At 43.6% G+C, this 24,506-nt stretch overlaps 1 protein-coding gene across 1 annotated transcript; it reads left to right on the plus strand.

Annotated features, from left to right (window-relative positions):
• The first annotated feature begins 316 nt into the window (after positions 1-316).
• LOC117531774 (myelin transcription factor 1-like protein) lies at positions 317-24,292 on the plus strand. Its single transcript, XM_034194917.1, has 5 exons — positions 317-405; positions 937-1,040; positions 1,140-1,283; positions 19,597-19,659; positions 23,711-24,292. Exons 1-5 carry the CDS (start codon positions 342-344, stop codon positions 23,849-23,851), a joined length of 516 nt encoding a protein of 171 aa, XP_034050808.1. The 5' UTR covers positions 317-341; the 3' UTR covers positions 23,852-24,292.
• The last annotated feature ends 214 nt before the right edge of the window (positions 24,293-24,506 follow it).

A 24,506-nucleotide genomic window follows, 5' to 3' on the forward strand; every position in this document is an offset into this window, starting at 1 on the left:
TATTCACTTGAGAGTTAACTTTTGGTGAAAAAGGATGGGCTGACAGACAAAAATCAACTTACAGTTGTCTCTCTGCCCTCATGGGCAGTTTGTGAGGTTGTAGTTTTGGTGAGTTGCAAAGGGTGTGTATGGTTCCCTCATGAAAGCATTTGTCAAATGTCATTCGAACACTCAGCAGCTTGATTACCCTAACTATGCTTTAACCTGGATAAGTTTCAAAAGTATTTATTCCCAGTATAAGAGTATTTCTTTTCAGTGGGGACACTGTATGTGGAAACCAATGCGTGCTCTCCTTATTGATGCCTGCAGGTCTGTCCGGATGTCCACGAGCCACTTCTGCCATGAGGAAAGCCAGACTCTCCGGAGTGGAAATGCTCACAATAAAACAGCCACGTGCCAGCAACGGTAACTACAATTACACTCACCTCCACAATATAACCAATCAGGACCACGGCTGTAGGGTGATATACTGAGTTTCCTATAATAAGGCACTCAGCAGCATGTGCTTTATGTATGATTCCGAGCTCTTGAATGAAGCCCTAAGCTGGAAATAATTTTTCATTCAGGCCAAGGTTATAAATAATAAAATATCTGGGGAAAGGACTCTAAAATGCAGATGATTGAGCTCCGGCTGTTTTCTTTACACTTCACTGTGGCCTGCAGAGACTTTCAGTGGTTCATAAAGGGATGTGACAGGATCCTAATGTAATTTGTCTGGAAGATGGCTGAGTTTAATCACTTAAAAGGACCTGCCCCAGTTCTACTACAGAGGTGAAGACAGCCACACGAGATGTCAATCCAAAGTCTTCCTCCACCACAGCGCTGCATTATGTCATTTTTAATTACTTCAGTCCCAACATAAAGGCTGTTAATCTAATTCATAGCTTAGCGGGTTTGCATTAACACATTGACGCCACCGCTGTTCATCCTCTCCAGGACTCGAGCACGAAGAGGAGCTCAAGCAGCTGGATGAAGAAATCAAAGATTTAAGTGAATCAAATTCACAAGTGGAAGCAGATATGATCAAGCTTAGAACACAGGTACGTCCAATCAACAGCCGCCGCTTCTCTTACTCTGCCGTCTGTCTCCAGGTCAGAACAGAAAGTCCATTGTAATCGTCTGTCATCTTTCCTCTGCAGATTACAACAATGGAGTCCAACCTGAAGTCCATAGAGGAGGAAAACAAGGTGATTGAACAGCAAAATGAATCTCTCCTGCATGAGCTGGCCAACCTCAGCCAGTCACTGATTAACAGTTTAGCTAATGTCCAGCTCCCTCATATGGTAAGGGCCACCAGGAACGGCAAGCCGGAAAGTTGCAGAATAAAGCTAATTACAGCAGCTAATAATTTCTTTGTGTAACTGACCACAGACTATTGTGCATGTTCAGTCTCAAGTGTCGAGCATTGCTGTCTTTCCAAACAGTGAGGGGGGAGTTGTGAAAAAAAAGTTTTACCAGCTCTGCCATTCCACAGAGGAAACGTTAGAAAGACGTCTATATATCTGAGTAACTCCCCCCGTCCAACAAATCACAGCCATATTTTTCTTAACCCTTGGGCCCTATGGTGTTGTGTGGGCTGCTGAAGAGGAGGTACTGCTGGCCCACCACCACCAGAGGGCGCCCGGCCTGGAGTGCGGGCTCCAGGCACCAGAGGGCACTGCCGCCTCACAGGAGCAGCCAGGGTGACAGCTGACGCTCATCATCTTTGACAGCTGTCACCATTCATCAGGATCAGTGTTGGTATATCAGCCAGACGACATCTCCACCTCTTTGCCGAGATATCGTTCTACCTTGAAGGTAACGTACCTCAGCTGACTGTGAGACAGTATCCTTTTGTTACTTGAGCGTTGTATTGTGAACTACTTTGCCAACGAGAGGTGGAGGTAGCTTTCCTGCCATACGGATTGCTGGGTGCAAACGCGCCCTCATTTAACTGCTTTTTGTTCCTCGCCAGCAGTACCAGATCCAACATGCGGAGGCAGTGGCCACCTGGGAGTTCGGGACTTGGCGGCTCCAGTATTCCCGGGTTCTGGTGGCGGAGGAAATCGTGTGGTTCCGGTTCTGCTTTGGACAGGTGTCTCCTATCTTCGAGCCTGCCCACACGACACCTTTGTGATTTGCCTCCTGTCTAGTGTTGTAATCTGTTGTATTCGTTGTGCACATTCGCAACAGTAAATTGTTGTTATTTGACCTACTCCATTGTCCGTTCATTTGCGCCCCCTGTTGTGGGTCCGTGTACCTACACTTTCACAACAGGATATCTCGGCCAGCGTCATGGATCCCGAGGGGCGTCAACCGGCTGTTGAACGGCCAATGGAAGAACAGGGCGCACAGGCGTCCGCAGGAGGGGTGATCGGTGAGTTGCAGCGGATCCTCACCGCTTTCACGACTCGGTTGGATTTGATGACCGAGCAGAACGTCCTCCTGAACCGCAGGGTGGAGGCTCTCGCCGCGCAGGTGGAAGCGCGCCCTCCGGGCGCCGCTGCGGCTCTCCCTCCCGTCGACCCTGTGCGTAACAGTGACGTTCCACTGGTCGTTCAATGACCCCTCCCACCTTCCCCGGAAGCATACATAAGCCCCCCAGAGCCGTACGGAGGCTGTGTGGAGACGTGCGCGGATTTCCTTATGCAGTGTTCGCTCGTCTTCGCACAGCGTCCCGTCATGTACGCGACTGATGCTAGCAAAGTAGCTTATGTGATAAATCTGCTTTGTGGTGAGGCACGCGCTTGGGCTACAGCGCTCTGGGAGCAAAATTCACGGCTCCTTCAGACATATGATGGGTTTGTGAGGGAGTTCAGAACAGTGTTCGATCACCCAAATAGAGGAGAGACCGCTTCGGCCGTGCTACTGTCAATGAGACAGGGGCGCCGGAGCGCAGCTGCCTATGCAGTCGACTTCCGCATCGCGGCTGCGAGGTCAGGCTGGAATAGCACTGCCCTCCGCGCCGCCTTTGTAAACGGATTGTCATTGGTTCTAAAGGAGCACCTGGTGGCTAAGGATGAACCGCGGGATTTAGATGGGCTTATCGATCTCGTCATACGATTAAACAATCGGTTGGAAGAACGCCGTCGGGAACGAGACGAAGGGCGTGGCCGGGCACGCGCCGTCCCTCTCCCTTCCGGTTCCGATCGCGTTCCGCCCTCCCCACGCTCCACGGCCCCTGCGCCTCGTGTGGTTACAGCTCCCCCTGCTGATGAAGCTATGGACACGAGCAGGGCCACATTTAGAGCACCAAATGGACAGAGGAGGCTGGACCGCGGGGCGTGTTTTGTTTGTGGCTCGATAGAGCATCAATTGAGAGACTGCCCCGAGTGGTTAAACACCAACGCCCGCCCCTAGAGACTGGGCTAGGGGTGGGCCGAGACATTCACGTGGGACACACCCACATTGCCACACGACTCCCAGTTACAATCCTTTATGAGGATTCAACCCTGAAGGCCCCAGCACTGGTGGACACGGGCTCTGAAGGGAATTTGCTAGACAGCAAATGGGCCAGGGAGATAGGGCTCCCTCTGGTGGCGCTTACCTCGCCTGTGCAGGTGCGGGCACTAGATGGCTCCCTACTCCCTCCAATCACTCACAAGACACCACCAGTAACCCTGGTGGTGTCGGGAAATCACCGGGAGGAGATCGAGTTTTTTGTGACTCCGGCCACCTCCCGTGTGATTTTAGGGTTCCCCTGGATGTTGAAACACAATCCCCGGATCGATTGGCCGTACGGGGTAGTGGTTCAGTGGAGCGAGACCTGCCATCGGGTATGTTTAGGTTCCTCGGTTCCTCCCGGTTCCCAGGCCAGGGAGGAGGTCAGAGCCCCGCCCAATCTAGGGACGGTGCCGGTGCAGTACCATGACCTTGCGGAGGTGTTTCGCAAGGATCTGGCACTCACCCTTCCCCCGCACCGCCCGTATGATTGTGCCATTGATTTGGTTCCAGGCGTTGAGTTCCCGTCCAGTAGGCTGTACAACCTCTCACGACCTGAGCGCGAATCAATGGAGACCTACATCCGGGACTCTTTGGCTGCCGGGTTGATCTGGAATTCCACCTCCCCGATGGGTGCGGGTTTCTTTTTTGTGGGAAAAAAGGATGGCGGACTACGTCCATGCATCGATTACAGGGGGCTGAACGAAATCACGGTTCGTAACCGATACCCCTTACCCTTGTTGGATTCTGTGTTCACGCCCCTGCATGGAGCCAAGATATTCACCAAGCTTGATTTTAGGAATGCGTATCACCTGTTTCAGATCCGGAAGGGAGACGAGTGGAAGACGGCATTTAACACCCCGTTAGGTCACTTTGAGTACCTGGTCATGCCGTTCGGTCTTACAAACGCTCCCGCGACGTTCCAAGCATTAGTTAATGACGTCTTGTGGGACTTCCTGCACCGATTCGTCTTCGTATATCTGGACGATATACTCATCTTTTCTCCGGATCCTGAGACTCATGTTCGGCATGTACGTCAGGTCCTGCAGCGGTTGTTGGAGAACCGGCTGTTTGTGAAGGGCGAGAAGTGCGAGTTTCACCACACTTCTTTGTCCTTCCTGGGGTTTATCATTTCCCCTAACTCCGTCGCTCCTGATCCGGCCAAGGTTGCGGCGGTGAGAGACTGGCCCCAACCCACTAGCCGTAGGAAGCTGCAACAGTTCCTCGGCTTTGCTAATTTCTACAGGAGGTTTATCAAGGGCTATAGTCAGGTAGCTAGCCCCCTGACAGCCCTGACCTCACCAAAAGTCCCCTTCACCTGGTCGGATCGTTGCGATGCCGCGTTCAAGGAGTTGAAACGGCGCTTCTCGTCTGCACCTGTTCTGGTGCAGCCCGATCCTAGTCGCCAGTTGGTGGTTGAAGTGGACGCCTCGGACTCAGGGATAGGAGCTGTGCTCTCCCAGAGCGGGAAGACCGATAAGGTCCTTCACCCGTGTGCCTATTTTTCCCGCAGGTTGACCCCGGCCGAACGGAACTATGACGTCGGCAATCGAGAACTCCTTGCGGTGAAAGAGGCTCTTGAAGAGTGGAGACATCTGTTGGAGGGAACGTCCGTGCCATTCACGGTTTTCACTGACCACCGGAACCTGGAGTATATCAGGACCGCCAAGCGGCTGAATCCCAGGCAAGCCCGCTGGTCACTGTTCTTCGGCCGTTTTGACTTCCGGATCACCTACCGTCCCGGGACCAAAAACCAGAGATCGGATGCCTTGTCCCGGGTACACGAAGACGAAGTCAAAACGGAGTTGTCGGATCCACCGGAACCCATCATCCCGGAGTCCACTATCGTGGCCACCCTCACCTGGGACGTAGAGAGAACCGTCCGGGAGGCCCTGGCACGAAGCCCGGACCCCGGAACCGGGCCAAAGAATAGACTTTACGTCCCACCAGAAGCTAGGGCTGCAGTCCTGGACTTCTGTCACGGCTCTAAGCTCTCCTGCCATCCAGGGGTGCGAAGAACCGTGGCAGTTGTCCGGCAGCGCTTCTGGTGGGCGTCCCTGGAAGCCGACATCCGGGATTATATCCAGGCCTGTACCACCTGCGCCAGGGGCAAGGCTGACCATCGCAAGGTTTCGGGATTGTTACAGCCGCTGCCCGTGCCTCATCGCCCCTGGTCTCACATCGGCCTGGATTTTGTCACGGGCCTCCCGCCGTCCCAGCGCAACACCGTCATCCTCACGATAGTGGACCTGCGGAAGTGCCGTCGGGTGTGGCGAGCCGCCCGTTCTGCTTTGCTGAAGGCCCGGAGGAGGACAAAGGCCCATGCAGACCGTCGGCGGACCCCGGCCCCTACGTATCGTCCAGGGCAGGAAGTGTGGTTGTCAACCAAGGACATTCCACTCCAAGTGGCCTCCCCGAAACTACAGGAGCGATACATAGGTCCCTTTAAAATCCTCAAGGTCATCAGTCCCGCCGCAGTGAGGCTTCAGCTTCCGGCCTCACTGCGGATCCATCCCGTGTTTCACGTGTCAAGGATCAAACCACATCACACCTCACCCCTCTGTACTCCGGGTCCGGCACCACCTCCTGCCCGGATCATCGATGGCGAGCCGGCTTGGACTGTGCGCCGGCTTTTGGATGTCCGACGGATGGGCCGGGGCTTCCAGTATTTGGTGGACTGGGAGGGGTACGGCCCCGAAGAACGCTCCTGGGTGAAGAGGAGCTTCATCTTGGACCTGGCCCTCCTGGCCGACTTCTACCGCCGCCACCCGGACAAGCCTGGTCGGGCGCCAGGAGGCGCCCGTTGAGGGGGGGGGTCCTGTTGTGTGGGCCGCTGAAGAGGAGGTACTGCTGGCCCACCACCACCAGAGGGCGCCCGGCCTGGAGTGTGGGCTCCAGGCACCAGAGGGCGCTGCCGCCTCACAGGAGCAGCCAGGGTGACAGCTGACGCTCATCATCTTTGACAGCTGTCACCATTCATCAGGATCAGTGTTGGTATATCAGCCAGACGACATCTCCACCTCTTTGCCGAGATATCGTTCTACCTTGAAGGTAACGTACCTCAGCTGACTGTGAGACAGTATCCTTTTGTTACTTGAGCGTTGTATTGTGAACTACTTTGCCAACGAGAGGTGGAGGTAGCTTTCCTGCCATACGGATTGCTGGGTGCAAACGCGCCCTCATTTAACTGCTTTTTGTTCCTCGCCAGCAGTACCAGATCCGACACGCGGAGGCAGTGGCCACCTGGGAGTTCGGGACTTGGCGGCTCCAGTATTCCCGGGTTCTGGTGGCGGAGGAAATCGTGTGGTTCCGGTTCTGCTTTGGACAGGTGTCTCCTATCTTCGAGCCTGCCCACACGACACCTTTGTGATTTGCCTCCTGTCTAGTGTTGTAATCTGTTGTATTCGTTGTGCACATTCGCAACAGTAAATTGTTGTTATTTGACCTACTCCATTGTCCGTTCATTTGCGCCCCCTGTTGTGGGTCCGTGTACCTACACTTTCACAACATATGGATCATGAAATGGATGGTTGTGAAAATATTTGAAGCATTTCAAGCTCTTTTTGCTTAGGGGTTGGGGTTTCACTTTTCATGATCCTCGAAAAAGCAGAAAATTAACATTATCAGTATGCATCATTACAGTGTCAAAATGACCTTAGTTTCATGAAATTTGTCATGAATTTAGGTTTAAAAAAGAACACACAGAAACATATTAAAAATGACCATATATAAATGCAAAAATATAAATGCAACACTTTTGTTTTTGCTCCCATTTTTCATGAGCTGTACTCAAAGAGCTAAAACATTTTCTATACACACAAAAGACACTTCTCCTTTGCCGAGATAATCCATCGAACCTCACAGGTGTGGCATATCTACATGCTGCTTAGACAGCATGATTATATATATATATATATATATATATATATATACAAAAAATCCGGAAATCACAGTGTATGATTTTTTTTTATAATTTATTTGTATGTTACTGCTGCAAATAAGTATTTGATCCCCTACCAACCAGCAAGAATTCTGGCTCTCACAGACCTGTTAATTTTTCTTTAAGAAGCCTTCTTATTCTGCACTCTTTAACTGTATTAATTGCACCTGTTTGAACCTGTTATCTGTATAAAAGACACCTGTTCACACACTCAATCAATCAATCACCCTCCAACCTGTCCACCATAGCCAAGACCATAGAGCTGCCTAAGGACACCAGGGACAAAACTGTAGACCTGCACAACGCTGGGATGGACTACAGGACAACAGGCAAGCAGCTTGGTAGAAGACAACAACTGTTATGATTATTTGTTAGAAAGTAGAAGAAACACAAGATGACTGTCAATCTGCCTCGGTCTGGGATTCCATGCAAGATCTCACTTTGTGGGGTAAGGATGGCTCTGAGAAAGCTCAGAACTACACAGGAGGACCTGGTCAATGACCTGAAGAGAGCTGGGACCACAGTCACAAAGATTACATTAGTAACACATGATGTTCGTGGTTTAAAATCCTGCCGGGCAGCAAGGTCCCCCTGCTCAAGCCAGCACATGTCCAGACCCATTTGAAGTCACCAGTGACCATCTGGATGATCCAGAGGAGACATGGGAGAAGGTCATGTGGTCAGATGAGACCAGAATTGAGATTTTTGGAATCAACTCCACTTACCATGTTTAGAGGATGAGAACAACCCCAAGAAAACCATCCCAACCGTGAAGCATGGCGGTGGAAACATCATACTCTGGGGGTGCTCTTCTGCAAAGGGGACAGGACGACTGCACCGTATTGAAGGGAGGATGGACGGGGTCATGTATTGCAAGATTTTGGCAAACAACCTCATTCCCTCAGTAAGAGCATTGAAGATGAGTCATGGCTGGGTCTTCCAGCATGACAGTGACCCCAAACACACAGCCAGGGCAACTAAGGAGGGGCTCCTAAGAAGCATTTCAAGGTCCTGGAGTGGCCTGGCCAGTCTCCAGACCTGAACTCAATAGAAAATCTTTGGAGGGAGCTGAAACTCCAAACCTGAAAGATTTGGAGAAGATCTTTATGGAGGAGTGGACCAAAATCCCTGCTGCAGTGTGTGCAAACCTGGTGAAAAATTACAGGAAATGTTTGACCTCTGTTATTGCAAACAAAGGCTACTGTACCAAACATTAACATTGATTTTCAAAGGTGTTCAAATACTTATTTGCAGTGTCAGATCCCGCTTTTTAGTTACACGGCACACGCTCACCCTCCGATGAGTGTGTTTGTGTACAAAACCAGCTCTCCGTCTCTGGGGTCCGACCTTCGTGTCTCCACAGGTATTACCCGGCAGGGCTGCACAAAGGCTGTTCAAGCTGGTGGCGAGGAGATTCGTCTAGCTGCTCACTGCCTCCATCCGGACGTCCACCCCGCTGAAGCTGATCTCGCACCCTGGTCGAATAGCCTTCTCAGGAACCAGGATACGAACCGGCCACGCCCGTTAACGGCAGCTCTCCTCTTATGGATCAGGGCTCTTGGAATGTTGCTAGATTTTAAATTTAGTGACTCGTACAGCGAGTCCCCAGGATGTGTTATTTTCATTAAAAACCAGACTAACCTTTTAGAGCCTTTTGATATTGTACACCCAATAAACTTTAACTTTTACACCTTAAGAAGCATCAATAATCCAATGTCCAAGCCTTAACACTTTAACTGCATGCTTGGAAATTTATTGCAGGTTTTGCAAGTGCCAATAACATAATCAACATGGATTATATGGTGATAATTTCACAACAGTAATTCAAGTATAATTAAAATAATGATTGGCAGAGATTTTTGTTTTTAATTCAATATTTCTGACTGATCTTACTTTGACTGGGACTGGATTGACTTCTTAACAATTTTTCCTAGGAGTGAGGGAAGGAGGTTTTTGAGGTTAGGGTCCCCAGCTCGATGAACTTGATTTCCTCTTCATCAGCTATTAATCGTTAGCTGACCACGATCCTTGTGTGATGTTGTAATCCTTCAGGAAGTTAATCCACATAAGAATTTATTCCGTCTTCAATGCTACTCCGTGACTGGACGGCCTGAGTGGGAGTTGAAAACTCTCTCAAATGATCTTTATGGCTCCAATCCTCTCACTCCACGATTCCAATTGCTGCTCACAAGATGGTCAAGTCTTGTGATCTCCTCATAGCAGGGGAGTAGTGCCAACAGCACCTCTCCCTGGAAGAATAACCCCATTTTCTTGTGTTTCATAGTTTATATATGTGCTTGACTCTTGTTGTCCTCAGATGATCTTGGTTACCATGGGGATGCTGTTGACTCAAAACCTCCTCTCTTCTCCTTCTGCTTACTGGAAATCTCTGCAGCCCTTGCCAGTAACTTATTTCTCAAGTTCCTCTTTTCTGTTAACACTTCAGCTTTTCTGAGAATTCATTCTTTTAAATCATTTCTTCAAAATCACATCAATCATATTCAATCATTTCATTACAACTCTCTTTCACATAAAAACAATTCATATGATCATATACAAACATTTTCATTCCTTATTATTCATTTCATATTTTACCACATCTTAATCATTTGATCAGTTGTTTATCATCAGCTTTACTTGCCCTGCTTGCGACATCTTCTTCACTTCCTCTTTTTCTGTGACTCTGCACTCTTTATGAAAAACAACAACAACATATAATCATTCATTTCACTTATTTGTAACATACTTTTTCTAATACGTTTTCTAATCAATTCTTAATTTTAACACATTAATACTTCATTTGATCATACTTGTCATGTTAGAATCATTCTTAGACATATTCCATCGTCTTCACCACTGAGTTCATTCCGTGGGCCTCCCCATTTGCAATGGAAAAGTCCGGTATGACCTCACTTACTCCTGCAAGGTACCAAACACTGTGCAATTTAATCCAACAGCATGTATATTAATCCCATGGCATGTATTATATTCCAAGATGAAAACAAGCTGAAAGCAGGCTTAAAGTCATCTTTCCTGACAGCAGCAGTAACATACAAATATTATTAAAAAAATTTTTTTTTTCTTTAGATTATGTCTCTCACAGTGGACATGCACCTAAGATGAAAATTTCAGACCCCTCCATGATTTCTAAGTGGGAGAACTTGCAAACCGCAGGGTGTTCATATATATATATATATATATATATATATATATATATGTATGTATATACAAGGTCTGTTAGAAAAGTTTCCGACCTTTTTATTTTTTGCCAAAACTATATGGATTTGAATCATGTGCGCTTGCATCAGCCAAGCTTGAACCTTCGTGCGCATGCGTGAGTTTTTTCACGCCTGTCGGTTGCGTCATTCGCCTGTGAGCACGCCTTGTGGGAGGAGTGGCCCAGCCTCCTTGTCGGATTTTCATTGTCAGGAAAATGGCCGAGCGACTGCCGCTTTGCTGCATGAAAATTTTTTCAGAAACTGTGAGACAGCCAGCTGGAAACCATTCAGAAAATTCAGATGGCTTTCGGTGAAGATTCAATGGGCATCACACAGATTAAGGAGCATTACAACCAGATTAAAGACGGCCCATAGCGGCTGAGGGCGCGCCGCGCTTCGAGCGGCCATCGACAGGATGAAATGCCCAGATCATTTCCAAAGTGAAGGCTGTGTTGATCCGGGACATTGTGTGACTACCAGAGAAATGGCAGAAAAGGTGGACATCAGGCATTTTTCGTCAGATTCCACTGTTAAGGAGATTTTGTAATGAAAAGACGTGCGGAGGCATTCGCGCGTCGGGACGAAGCCGCAATGGCGGAGAACAAAAGCAAGTCCGTGTTGGAAGTCTCACGGGTCTGCCCAGGTCTTCCACCATTCAGAAGATTCAGATGGCTTTCGGTGGCTTTTTAGTCGAGTGTGTATCCGAGAAATTGTGGAGACCTGGGCATGTCACAACATGTCCCGTGAGACTTCCAACACAGACTTGCTTTTGTTCTCCGCCATTGCGGCTTCGTGAGAACCTGTATTTTGTTTAGCCCATAATTAATCTTCAACCCAAACATAGAGACATTATGAGTGATGAACCACCAGAATAGAAATCTTGTTTTCTAGACAAAATAAACGAGTGATTGTTTCAAACCCCTTGGGACTAGGAAAGAAAAAACTCATGTGGTGAAGAATCCACAACAGAAGGCAAAACAACATTTTTTTTCTGTTGCTCAGACACAGAATGTTGAGATTTTTCCATACGAAGAAGATCTGAAGTCAGAAAAGCTGAACTTCTCATTTTACAAGTCATTCCTGCAAGTGCTTCCCGAGATGACTTGGGTTATTTGTGTGGAGTAAAGACTGACAAACATTGTAACCAGTGGTGGACACAGTTCCGCTAATCTGCTAACCGCTAGTTATCGAAGCTAATGTTTTCATTATCGGATTAGCTTTTCAGATAACTTTGAAAAGCATCATCGGACCAATTATCTTCCGATAAATTTTGGTCTGATAATTTTTAAATCGCTAATATGTTTATTTTTTGTTTGTACACAGAAATTGATGTACGGGGTGGGAGTTTATAAGCTTTTGCTTCTGCCCACACCCTTTCAGCTGCACTAAATTGATAAATTGTTTGAGTTTTGTTCTATATGTTTTAATTTTTGTTTTCTCTTGACTTGTTTTGTAAATGAGAGGTTTTGTCTGTGTGTGCATGCTGAATAAAAATCATTCATTCATTCATGTTTTAGCAGGTAAAGTGAATAAAGCATTAACAGCTAAAAACCTTTGTTAAGTCTGATATCAAAGATTTTAGCACTTACCTGTTAAAGGTCTTGTAGTAGAAAAAACACTCTATTCTCTGGCAATAGAGAAGAGCTGAATTTAGGAGAAACCACTCTATCCTCTGCAGTCAAAGAAATCACAAGATAATTCCTTTTGACACCATACCAGCTCACCAGCAATATCACCCAAGTCATCCAGAGGCATACAGTTTTAACGTATGGTTTGAATTTTAACAAAACTCATTTTGGACATGTTATTTAAATTAACATCACTTCTGAAGTTTTATAAAGCAAAAATATTAGCTATATGTTTTAGTTTTAAAGTACTGCATGAATTTTGAAGGTTTTAGTGTGGATATGCTGTTTGCAGGTGGTGCATTACGGGTAATGCCAGTACAGTCACGACAGGAGAAATTCATTTGAGACACTCTGATCAGGCTCCATACGGACAACAGCATTAAACTCTTTGTATATTGTGCCTAAAACTCTCATGAATATATTCTCTGGGTTTATAGACGTTGTTACTTGTTATTGTGTTTGTTTTAAATGTCAGAAGAAGCTCAGGTTGCTTCTTTAATATTTTCCTGTTTGCTCTATGCCCAGTAGATACCTGGCCAGAGCAGTGTGGCTCTGGCCAGTAGTGTTCATGGCAGTATTCGCCCTAAGTATTGAGATATCCCATAAATTATAATTCTTTGTGCACCTGGTAGTTGTTGCTGCCTCTTGCTGCAGCTAAAGAAAAAAATATACATTTTGGTTGTATAATGTTCATTTACAATTGTCATTGTGGATTCTGTTGTTTAAACCGCAGAACTCTCTGGTGCTAATAAAAAAAACCTGTACACAAAGGATTATGGGTAAGGGTCGAAGCATCTGGGCACCAGTAGATGGCAGTGTTCTATGCATTTTAACCCCGGTTACATCAGACGGTTGTCAAATCACAACTTGACTTAGTTATGGCTTTAACAAATTGCTTTTTTAAACATATAATTAAAATGGCATATTTTACAAAAGCACATTTAAATACCAACACACACGTCACGTCACATTAACGTGTTGGTTTTTACATAGAATGAATGAGTCAACCAATCAGTGTTAGTGAAGGCTCATTTACCCATAATCCCTTTGACATCTGTCTGTGTTTGCTACAGAATTAGTGCATTATTTAAAATTAAAAGATATGTGTTATATTTTAACTTTGTACAAATGACAGAATTGACATTAATAAATAAAGTGGAAGAAAATGGATGGATGGATGGATGGACATTAATGGAGTTATTCTATCTGTATTAATTTTATTTATAAATTAAACCATAGGTCAGCACTGCTTTATTTTCCAAGACCACCGCCTCACTGCGACACTGCTATTGAGTAGAGACTTGAGCTTTGCTGCTCCTCTCAACTGCATCTCTGCTGCAAGCTATGTAGTAAACAGGAGCTTCCAGCAGGGGGCAGGACACACAAAGACAGACGTGCTAACTGATTCTTTGGGTCTGTGATGGCTTTTGATGCTAACAGAAGTGATTGTGGTGTTGAAACTTAAAATCAGCTTGTTTATGGAATTTTATCATGTATGAAATGTGTGTTTCTGCTCGTGCTGGCGCTTTGTCTGCAAATTAAGTTCCTAACGGATAAATAAAGTTATTTTGATTTGATTTGATTAGTAGTTGCAAGTGTACTGGAGACAAAACTGAAAGTTACTGGTTAGCTGTAGCTTCTGATAAATTTTTGGGTGGTTTATAGGTTTAGCTTTACAAAAGATAACTTTTCAGTTAGCTGATTATCTGTTATTGAAGCTAATTTTTTGGTTAGCTATGCCCACCACTGCTTGTAATGCCCCCCACCAACAGAAAATGTTTTAAAGCATTACATAAAATAAGCAAAGTACCAAACTGCAGTATGGGTGAAAAACCATCAGGCTCAACCTCAACTTTGGAATCCCATTGGTAATGAATGGGTGGATCAAGAGGGACTATTGGTTCTAGTGTTTTTTGAAAGAGAGGCGGCTCCTGTGAAAGTGAGAGATCTCACACATTTGTACTTCTTTGACATGTCACTGTCTGACATCAGGACTGATGTGTACAGATGTGTGTTCTTGTACAGACTGCAACAATAACCAGCATGTTTGTTCACATTCTCCAGATGATGATGATGACTAGATTAGTGAATAATATTTGATATCTGAGTATAACTACTCATATGCTATGCAAAACATATGATAAATGTATGCTTAAAATGTGGAGACGTTGAATTAATACTGAGTAGTGTGTTGCCTGTGGGGATCCATGGACTTTAGACTGGGTCATAGGTAGCTGACATTTTTTCAAGGGTGGTAATAAATTATACAAAGTTTCTATACTGATTTTAACTGAATGTGCAAGAAATTAAAATGAGAAACTTTTGTGAATAATTTTATTCATTACTTAGCTAATTTAGTTGATGTCATGTTATACAACTGACAAGGTTGAAATATTTCCTTTGTTCAGAGCTTGTCAGGTTACCAGTGACTGATTAATGGTGATATGAACATCCATTGTTCACTGTTGTAACCTAATATCCATAATTTCTCCAAAAAATATTAGTCCTATCAACTTTCAGTTTTTGTGGTGTTCATCTTTGACCCAAAATACATAAACATACCAAACGGCAAATGTCAGCCCCCCCGTTTTCTCTGTGATTGAAGCTACACACACGTACATACATACGAGGTCTGTTAGAAAAGTAGAGAAGCTTGAATCTTCGACTGGACTGGGTTGCTTGACGTGAGGACGTTTCGCTTCAAATCACAGCTTCCTCAGCTAAAATTCTTGCTCTGGTAGTCTGACTTCTGTCTTGACTCTTGTAGAGAAGAATAAACCAGAAGCCAACAAAAGTTGGAGTTTTTTAACCTAACCAGACCCCACCTACCGAGAGGCTGACTGCTATAGGCTAGTGACTAAACAATAGCTCTAATTAGCACCTATTGTGCTTTAGTTAGCACTCTCCTAATGACAGGACGGAAGCCTCCCCTGATGGCTCCCTTGACGACTCTCTCCTGATGACGTGTATGACTCATTACCATGAACAAAAGACTGAAACTGCTTTGACCTGAGTACCACATTATAAACAGGGGACAAAGCGTGTCTGAGACCCGCTCTGCGGTTAAGGCTGGGTTTCAACTGTTTTACAAAGAATGCTTCCTTGACACCTCTCTCAAACCATTTCTTCTCTCTGGCTAAGATTTTAACTTCCTTGTCCTCAAACGTGTGGTTAGTGTCTTTCAGGTGGAGATGAACTGCAGACTGAGGTCCACTGGCGACCTCTCTGCGGTGCTGGTATAGCCTCTTGTGTAAAAAAAAAATGTCTGTTAGAAAAGTATCCAACCTTTTTATTTTAAAAAGGTCGGATACTTTTCTAACAGACCTCGTACATCCACACAGAGGCCACTTGGCTTTTAATATGTAAATAATTCTGGTGCTGTTGACACCTTGCTTGATGCCTGTCACATTATAAATGACGTATTCTTTGAGATCTTTTAAGATTCATCAAAATGAATAACGTGTCATACAAAACACGTGTTTAAAGTACCTAAAACATTAAAACTTTTTAATTTAATTAACATTTTAATTTCACAACTTCTCATTTCATAGTCCAAAGACATCAAGGGTTTAGAAAAATTTGTTGTATTGGGGGGGACATTTGAGAATGAGAGAGTGCTGCTGTCTGCAGCAGCAGTAGGGGGGCAGAGGGCACAGGACCTGCATGGATTTCAGTTCGGTTCTGTAGTATAGTCCTGCTCAGGTCAGAGAAAGGTTGATTCAGTTCTGATGATGAGTCTGAACTTTTTCTTTGTATTGCTTCCTTGAAAATTCTTGCCTTATGACATCACAAAACTCTTGGCCTTCTTCTGTTGGTTGGTGGCAGTAACCATGGTTGGCCATTATTTCCATGGCAGAGGTGTCACATGACATGATGCAACTCCAAAAATAATAATAATAATAAATCGGAGACAAAGGTCATACTCACAAATTTTAATTAAAGGGGTCATATTCTCACTAACAGAGAGATAGTCAAACAGATGTGAAAGACTGTGGGACATGACCCTCTCTGGACTCTAAGACAGTCACGGGCATGGCAGGCAGGAGTTCTAACCACGAGGCTAAAACCCAAGGCCTCTAGCACCTGTCGTGAAAATGTCTTTTTGCCATTGGGGAGTGAGGTTTACTTCAGGACGATGAGTGTGACAGCAGCCAGCAGGAGGTGCTATGAAAATGAAGTTAACCTGATGCTTCAGTCACATTAGCTACTAATGATGATGACAAGCAGCCGTAAGATGTCTTGTAAATCACTTCAGAGGTGTTATCTAGTTGCAAAAACAGCATTTTTAGATTTAGACATGTTAATTTCGCACTAATTTTTACAAAACATATGAGAAACATTTATACAGAAACACTGCTGTTTCAGAGCGTTTTCTGCCATCTTGGATTATTTTGTTTGAACAACCAGCTGACGCCACGATGACTGTTCACTCTGATTGGCACTCTCCGTGTTGTGTCACTCAGTATTTGCATAAAATAATCTTCTGCTCTATTTTGCCCCACCTAGCTGGTGGTAGTTGTTTCTTTGCACTGCAACACGCCCACTCCGATTGACAATGAATGACAAGTCATTGCTTTACCTCTGTCGCTTGCTGCCACATAGCTAATGTGACTGCAGCTTTACTCTCCAGTTAGTCCTATTGAGGTTTCAAATCCCGCAAAATCTTGCAAAAATTCAAAGTGGTCGTTAGGCTGTGAGATATCATTAACATTGAGAACTGCATTGAGACGCTCTGATCAGTTTGCAATTTAACCGCTGCTCATGGATGCAACATAAAACTGTATATTGTGCCTAAAACACTCTTGTGACTATATTATCTGGGTTTATAGATGTTGTTGTTGTGTTTGTTTTATGTAAACATGCAAGAAGTTCAAGTTGTTCCTCTGTTATTTTCAATGAGAATAGCTGTAAGCCGCGATCACTTCCTGTTCATGTCATTCTAGGGGAAAGTGAAGTTTGCTCTTTAATGTCCTGCTTATTGTCCTTTAGAACATTGTGCTGTTTCTTCCAGAGTAATTATATTTAAAATGTCTGAAATTCGGTTTGGGTTTTTGAAGATCCACACAGATTAAACGTAGCAGACATGGATTATTTGGAATATTTATTTTAGCAAGTTTTCAGGGTCTCATGCATGCAGTCTCATATTAATGTGATGAAAAGCATAAAAAGATACATTTTGGTTGTATAATGTTCATTTGCAATTGTTGTCATGTGGATTCTCTATGTTGTTTAGACTGCAGCGACTCTCTGACGCGCAAGGGATTATAGGATATCTCAATAGGGCAAATACCAAGAGACATTCTTGTAAAAGATGCTGGAGCTCTTGCGTTTTTGTCTCTTGATTACAGCACATCCCTCCCTCCAAAGCCTGTGACTGTAGGTTCTAGCCCAGAGAGGGGCATCTCACATGTGTTACATACATCCAAAAATTATTCTCTATGCACACTGAGGAAATGCATACTATATAAATAAATAAAATAAAATAAAATTAACATGTTTCAAGGAAATGGCCTTTGTGCCTGGTGCTTTAAATGGAAAGGAGCTGATGTTTCCCACGCAGCCATTTATTTAAAAAGAGTATGGTAGTTCTGATGTGTATGTGAAAGACATAACCTGCAAAGGAATGTGCAATACAACTAGATTATTATTATTATTATTATTATTATTTCAGGGGTGCACATACAGTAACTGGTACTCATGGTGCTTGTGCATGCTAAAAATAAAAGATGCGCAGCAGAAAACGCAAAGAAAGCACTTCATAAGAGGAAAGTAATGACAGATTGTAGGAAAAGTGTTTCCCTCTGCTGTGCATGAATGATGTTTAGCACACATGAGCACAATGAGTACCTGTTATGTGCACCCTGATTATTATTATTATTGTACAGAGATTTTCAGCAGATAATTTGGACTACTTAAAAAAAATCCTTTCCTCACCTTCTCCAAAGCCTAGGTATATGTGTATATCCTATAAAAATGCATTGAGTAAGTGAATGAATAGATAAATGTGTTACACAATAAAACCTATCATCTTGTAAGTCTCTGAATTAAAATGAGGACAGATTAATTAAATGTTGATGCCCTAGATCAGAAATTGTTGCAGGGAATAATCTTATCTTGCATTTGGAGCAGATATGTCTGAAGTTACACATAGTGTGAAGCCACCAAGGCCACCACTGCTTGTTTTAAAGGGCTCGTGTTATACGTTTATTTAGCCAGGTAATGTACAGTAGGGCACCAGGAGGGGCTTAAAAATACAACATTTGTAGCCAAAAAAAAAAAAAAAAAACACCACATAGACACACAAGTAGCACATCCTCCAAAAATATGATTACTCAATGTAATTTTTAAAATGACATCTTTAAGAAACAGAAAGGAGGTGTTAAAAAGAGAAGGGGCATGAGCAATGTAATGAGTGAACAGAACCTCTGTGCATGTCACAGAGAGCAAACTGCAGTTCAGATATAAGCACATGTGACATGTGTCACACAGGTCCAAAACAAGCTGTTTCTGACCAAAAGGTTTCTTGCAGCTCGTAAACTTCTAAGTGCACAATCATGGAATTGCGGGTCTTTGAGGCAGCTTAACATTAATTTGAGCTAAAAAAAAAAAAAGTGTAGGATCCCTTTAAAGGCCCTACCAAGATTGTAAAACTGTAAACATTGCAATGTATTTGAATTTTCATTATTTTTGACTGACTCTGTACATCTTTTTCAGGGATGAGAATTTGTCACTGTTCTTTGTAATATAATCATTTCTTTGTTCATCTATATTGCAGCGCTCTTTAGTCCATCCAGGATAAATGGAATAATATTCTGTTCTACAGCTAAGGTGGACAGTAATCACACTGTTTAATGCTGTTTTATTGTTCATGTGGTCATTCGTTGTAGTCAGTCATTAATGATCATCATCTTCCTGCAGAACCAAGTTGTTAACAGAGGATTATTTCAGTCCTCAGTTAAGCATCCTTGTCTAAGTGAGAAGAAATTGTAATAATTGTAAATCCATTTGTATTGCAGCAGTGGTTCATATAGATTTATCCCCCCCCCCCCCCCCCCCCCCCCCACTCTCTCTCTCACACACACACACACACACACTACCACACATTTCCTGAAACAGAATTACAATCAAGAGCAATTTTTTTAACGGTACACCAGATTTTTCTGTCACTGAAATTCTGTGACCATAGAATTACCCAAATATCTTCACGACATAAAGGCAGTGGTTGATTGTCGGAGCTGGATTCAGATGAATCTCTCATGTATCTTCATTTCACAGTCAGTGAGGTTTGTGACTGTACTGCTTATCAAAGACTGCCACCTTGTGTTTCAATGGCAGAGCGGCATGAAGTTGAAAAGCCATTCCTCATGTTTTTTTCCTTTTCCCTCCTCAGAAACCTCTGGCACACAAAGAGGTTCCGCTTAGAAATAACAGCTGCTTACAGATGCACCAGCAAGTAAGCAAATCAGTTATTACATCTAAATTGTTTTGATGATGTCACGTGTTTGTTTAATAATGTGTTATTACTTTGAAATGTATTTTCCCCCTCATATCTCACTCCTGCTCATTACGTCCGCCAAGGACGTCATAAAATCATCTGCATTTATTTGTCTGTCTGTTTGTTAGCAGGATTACATCAAAACTACTACACAGATTCTGAATAACATTTCACCACAGATAGATATTAGGCCATGGAAGACACCATTAAATTTTGGAGGTGATCCGGATCCAGAGACACATTCTGGAACAAGTTTGACTTTACAGGCTTCTTACCAAATTTTCACCACAGATACATATTAGGCCATGGAAGACACCATTAAATTTTGGAGGTGATCCAGATTCTGGATCAAGATTTCACTTTGTATACGCTTTGAAGGATTACATCAAAACTACTTCACAGATACTCACCAAAATTGAACGACAGACAGATATTAGGGCATGGAAGACTCCATTGAATTTTGGAAGTGATCCAGATCCGGATTCTGGATCAAGCTTCACTTTATATAGGCTTTGAAGGATTACGTCAAAACTACTTCACCTATTTTCACCAAATTTGCACCACAGATAGATATTAGGGCATGGAAGACTCCATTAAATTTTGGAGGTGATCCAGATTGTGGATCAAGATTCATTTTATAGGCTTTGAAGGATTACGTCAAAACTATTTCACCTATTCTCACCAAATGTGCACCATGGATTACGTATTAGGCCATGTAAGACACCATTAAATTTTGGAGGCAATCTGGATCTGGATTCTGGATCAAGATGTCACTATATATACGATTTGAAGGATTACATCAAAACTGCATCACAGTTTTTGATAACATTTTCATCACAGACACATATTAGGCCATGGAATACTCCATTAAATTGTGGAGGTGATCTGGATTTGGATCCGGATTCTGAATCAAGATTTCCCTTTATATAGGCTTTGAAGGATTACGTCAAAACTACTTCACAGATTCTCACCAAATTTGCACCACAGATAGATATTAGGGCATGGAAGACTCGACTGAATTTTGGAGGTGATCCAGATCCAGATTGGTGGACGTCAGAAATCTCTGACTGCTCTTGTTTGATATTGTTATTAATATTGTTATTAATTCATATAATAGCATCTCTGTGTATAGTAACACAGGCGGCTCTATGAAGGTGCAAATGGGGACAAGTGCCACTGCAGGAATTGATTGGCCATTCAACATCACCTCAGTGTTTATAGCAAATCAGTGGTTTCTACCTCACTGAAGGGACGGGTGTTTGACCCACAAAATATATGTGAGAATACTCACAGTTTGGCTAACTGAACATTTAAATTACCTTTGACGTACAACTTCACTTTCGCCGAACCTTCGTCATATTAAACATTGTAAGCAGTCAAGTTTCTGATTGCTATATTCACCTTTGACAGTTGTATGAGAAAAGTTCCTTTTTCCATAATTGACTCAAAAGGAAATACGTGGGTATCAATGGGGCACCAGCATTCAAGTACTACATGAACTCTAATGCATCATATACCTGAAAATATTAACTCCTCCAAAGTCACTTTATGGATGTCAACTAAACTTCACACAACAGTAATACACTATGTGAGGATGTGTATGAAGGAAATCGGTTCTGGTACGATATCATCAAGGGAAGATAATTGGGCTTTTTAATACATCATATTTGTCAGTGACTTTTATAGAGGTTGATCAGTTTGTTAATTGGGGTGATTCATCACAAAAGAGTTACGACCACTGATACATTATGTGGCCCTGCAATAGATTGGTGTCCTGTCCAGGGTGTACTCCCCCAAGTCTCGCACTATGACTGCTGGGATAGACTTCAGCCCCCGCGCCCATGACTCTTAATTGGAGTAAGCCAGTATAGAAAATAAATGACTGATATGCAGTGGTGGGCACAGCTAATCAAAAGGTTAGCTTCAGTAACTGGTAATCAGCTAACTAAAAAGTTATCTTTTTTTAACACTAAACTGCCTAAAATCTTATCGGAAGCTACAGATAACTGATAACTTTCAATTTTGCTTCAAATACGTTCTCAGCTACTAAGAAGCTGATTTTGACTTTAAACACGGCCAAAGCTTCTAACAGAACCAATGGCAATCACAAACCCAAACAGCCAATGAGCCAGCATTTCTGTCTTTGTGCACTCTGTTCCCTGCTGTACAAAAGTGTTATTTACCCTGACAAAACACAGTGGTCCAGCGATGAGGCAGAGGTCTTGAAATGGAAAGCAGGTTTGAATTATGGTTTTGCTTTATAAATAAAATTATTCCGGATAGATTAACTACATTAATGTAAACTCTTAAAATGTACAAAGTGATATATAACACATATCTGTTAATTTTAAAATAATGCACTAATTCTGAAGATTTGACAGACATTAACAGACAGAAGCCCAAAGGGATTATGGGTAAACTAAGCCTCCACTCATACTGATTGGTTGATTCATTCATTCTATGTAAAAACCAACACAAGTGAATCAATGTAACACATGTTGGTGTTTACAAATAAATGTGCTTTTGTGAAATATGTCATTTTTTTCATTTGACCACCAGGCACTCGCGCGTGAGCCCTAACCCCAGGCCTGGCTCCAGGGCGGGGCCCAGGCCATACCGGGCAACGTCTCGGTCCTTGATTTTGTGTCGGTCATGGGAGCTTTTGAACTGCCCTTAGTCTGGCCCGTCACCTAGGACCTGTTTGCCATGGGAGACCCTACCAGGGGTACGAATCCCCCGACAACGTAGCTCCTAGGATCATCCGGGAACGCAAACTCCCCCACCATGATAAGGTGGCAGTTCGAGGGGGAGAATGACATTCCCATGTTAAGCACATCCACGTGCAGGTATCTCTAGATCAACCCTGGATGTAGATTTTCTCCACGTCCACCATCCTGTCTGGGAATCGATCAAGAGGCAGTCTTCCTCACCACCCAGGGATTGCCATGATGATTTAGTTAGCAAGATTACTCAGAACATTTTCAAAATATTTGGTGAATAGTTTTGATGAGGCTGGGAAAGGAAACTAATAAAAACTAATTAAAACTAATTAAACTCTAATACGCCCACCAAAAAGGAGAGTTAAAATCTAATATGCCCACCAAAAAGGAGAGTTAAAATCTAATATGCCCACCAAAAAGGAGAGTTAAAATCTAATACCCCACCAAAAAGGAGAGTTAAAATGTAAGTCACCCACCAAAAAGGAGAGCTAAAATCTAATACCCCCACCAAAAAGGACAGTTAAAATGTAATACATCCATCACACTAGAGGCCGAATGAGCCGGAATTTCATCTGAATGAAATTTCGATCAACATTTGGAGAGCGTCAAGGTGCACTGGACAGCATTCTCAGAGCAGTCAGGCACAGTCATGTGGCCGCCTCAAATGTTTTGCACATGTTCAAAACAGTTGTAGCACAGTCGAGGTGGAACCACTATCGAATGGCAGTCGAAGTGCCATCTGACCACCGTCTGACCGCATTCTGACCACAGTTGAAACAATTGAACAGCGTGAAAATGGCATTCGTGACATTCTGATTGTGTTCGTTGGGACTTTCGGCATGTTCCCACCATGTCGAACGGTGGCCGAATGTCCCGAATGTGCCTGAATGCAACACGAGTGTGCCTCGAGTGCTGCTGGATTGTATTCTGCCGAACCGCTATCGGTCCGCAATCGTGCAGCTTGTGTGTGCATTGTTGTTGTTCCTGCTGCGATCTGGCAGCTGCCCAGGTACTCTCACTGCGTTCCATGTACATTTGTACTGTGTTTGGAAGCTCATGCACATGCACATGCATGAATCAGTAAGGGTGCGTTGGAACGCAGTCTGGGTGTTTGGACGGCTGTCCTCCGCAATTCTTATTCCTTCACAGATGTGGCACAAATTCTGTTTTTGTTTTTTGGTTTTTGACATTCTGCCTGATTCTGTGTGTCTCGTGCTCATTCGTACGTAAGTGTGACGGGGGGTGTTAAAGAACACTATTTAAGGACACGTCTCTCATTTGTCCTACAGGAGTCGATAAGTGAGCAGAACTTTGATGCCTACGTAACCACTCTAACAGACATCTACACAAACCAAGACCAGTACCAGAGCGCCGAAAACAAAACTCTGCTGGACAATATCAAGCAAGCTGTTCAAGGAATCCAGGTGTAACGGCTCCGCAGCAGGAGAGCTCCTCGCCGGCACACGTCCAAACCCACAGGCAGGAAGGAAGGCGCTCATGGTTTGGTGCAGTAACTTATATAGTGTTATATATTCTTCTTTAGCGGGAGGGGGGGGGGTATTATGCTTAGAGAGATTTCAAGATAATTTCTTCCTTTTTCTTTTCGGGTCTTGCTTTGAAGAAGAACATAAAAGAATAAAACCACAAAATAGTTTTTGAGGACATTCACATTTTGTACGTTTTCATATGAGCTGACATAGTGTCATGTAACGTTTCTAGCTGCTCATGTATGCACATTTTTAGTGTATATTTCTGAACAGTAAGCTAATGATAACGGAGCAGGTGTTCCCAACACACATTCTTTTTATCGCTTGACAACGAAGCATTTTAGATGAGAAACTGGACAGTGAAAGAAAAACTAAAACCACACAGAAAGGATCAAAGACTGATTTTCTGCGAACACAAAAATTTGGGACTTGAAGATTTTAGCTTTTTTATTATTATTATTATTATTATTATTATTATTTATTAATTTACTTTATTGTAGATTGTGCAAGAGCAACAACTGGTCGCAAATTGTTTTCTTTGCTGATAATGCCTGAGAAAAAGAAAACTTGTTTTTGAAAAAAAATGTAAAAAAGGAAG

Source organism: Thalassophryne amazonica, chromosome 19, assembly GCF_902500255.1.
Source record: "Thalassophryne amazonica chromosome 19, fThaAma1.1, whole genome shotgun sequence".
NCBI classification, from domain to species: Eukaryota; Metazoa; Chordata; class Actinopteri; order Batrachoidiformes; family Batrachoididae; genus Thalassophryne; species Thalassophryne amazonica.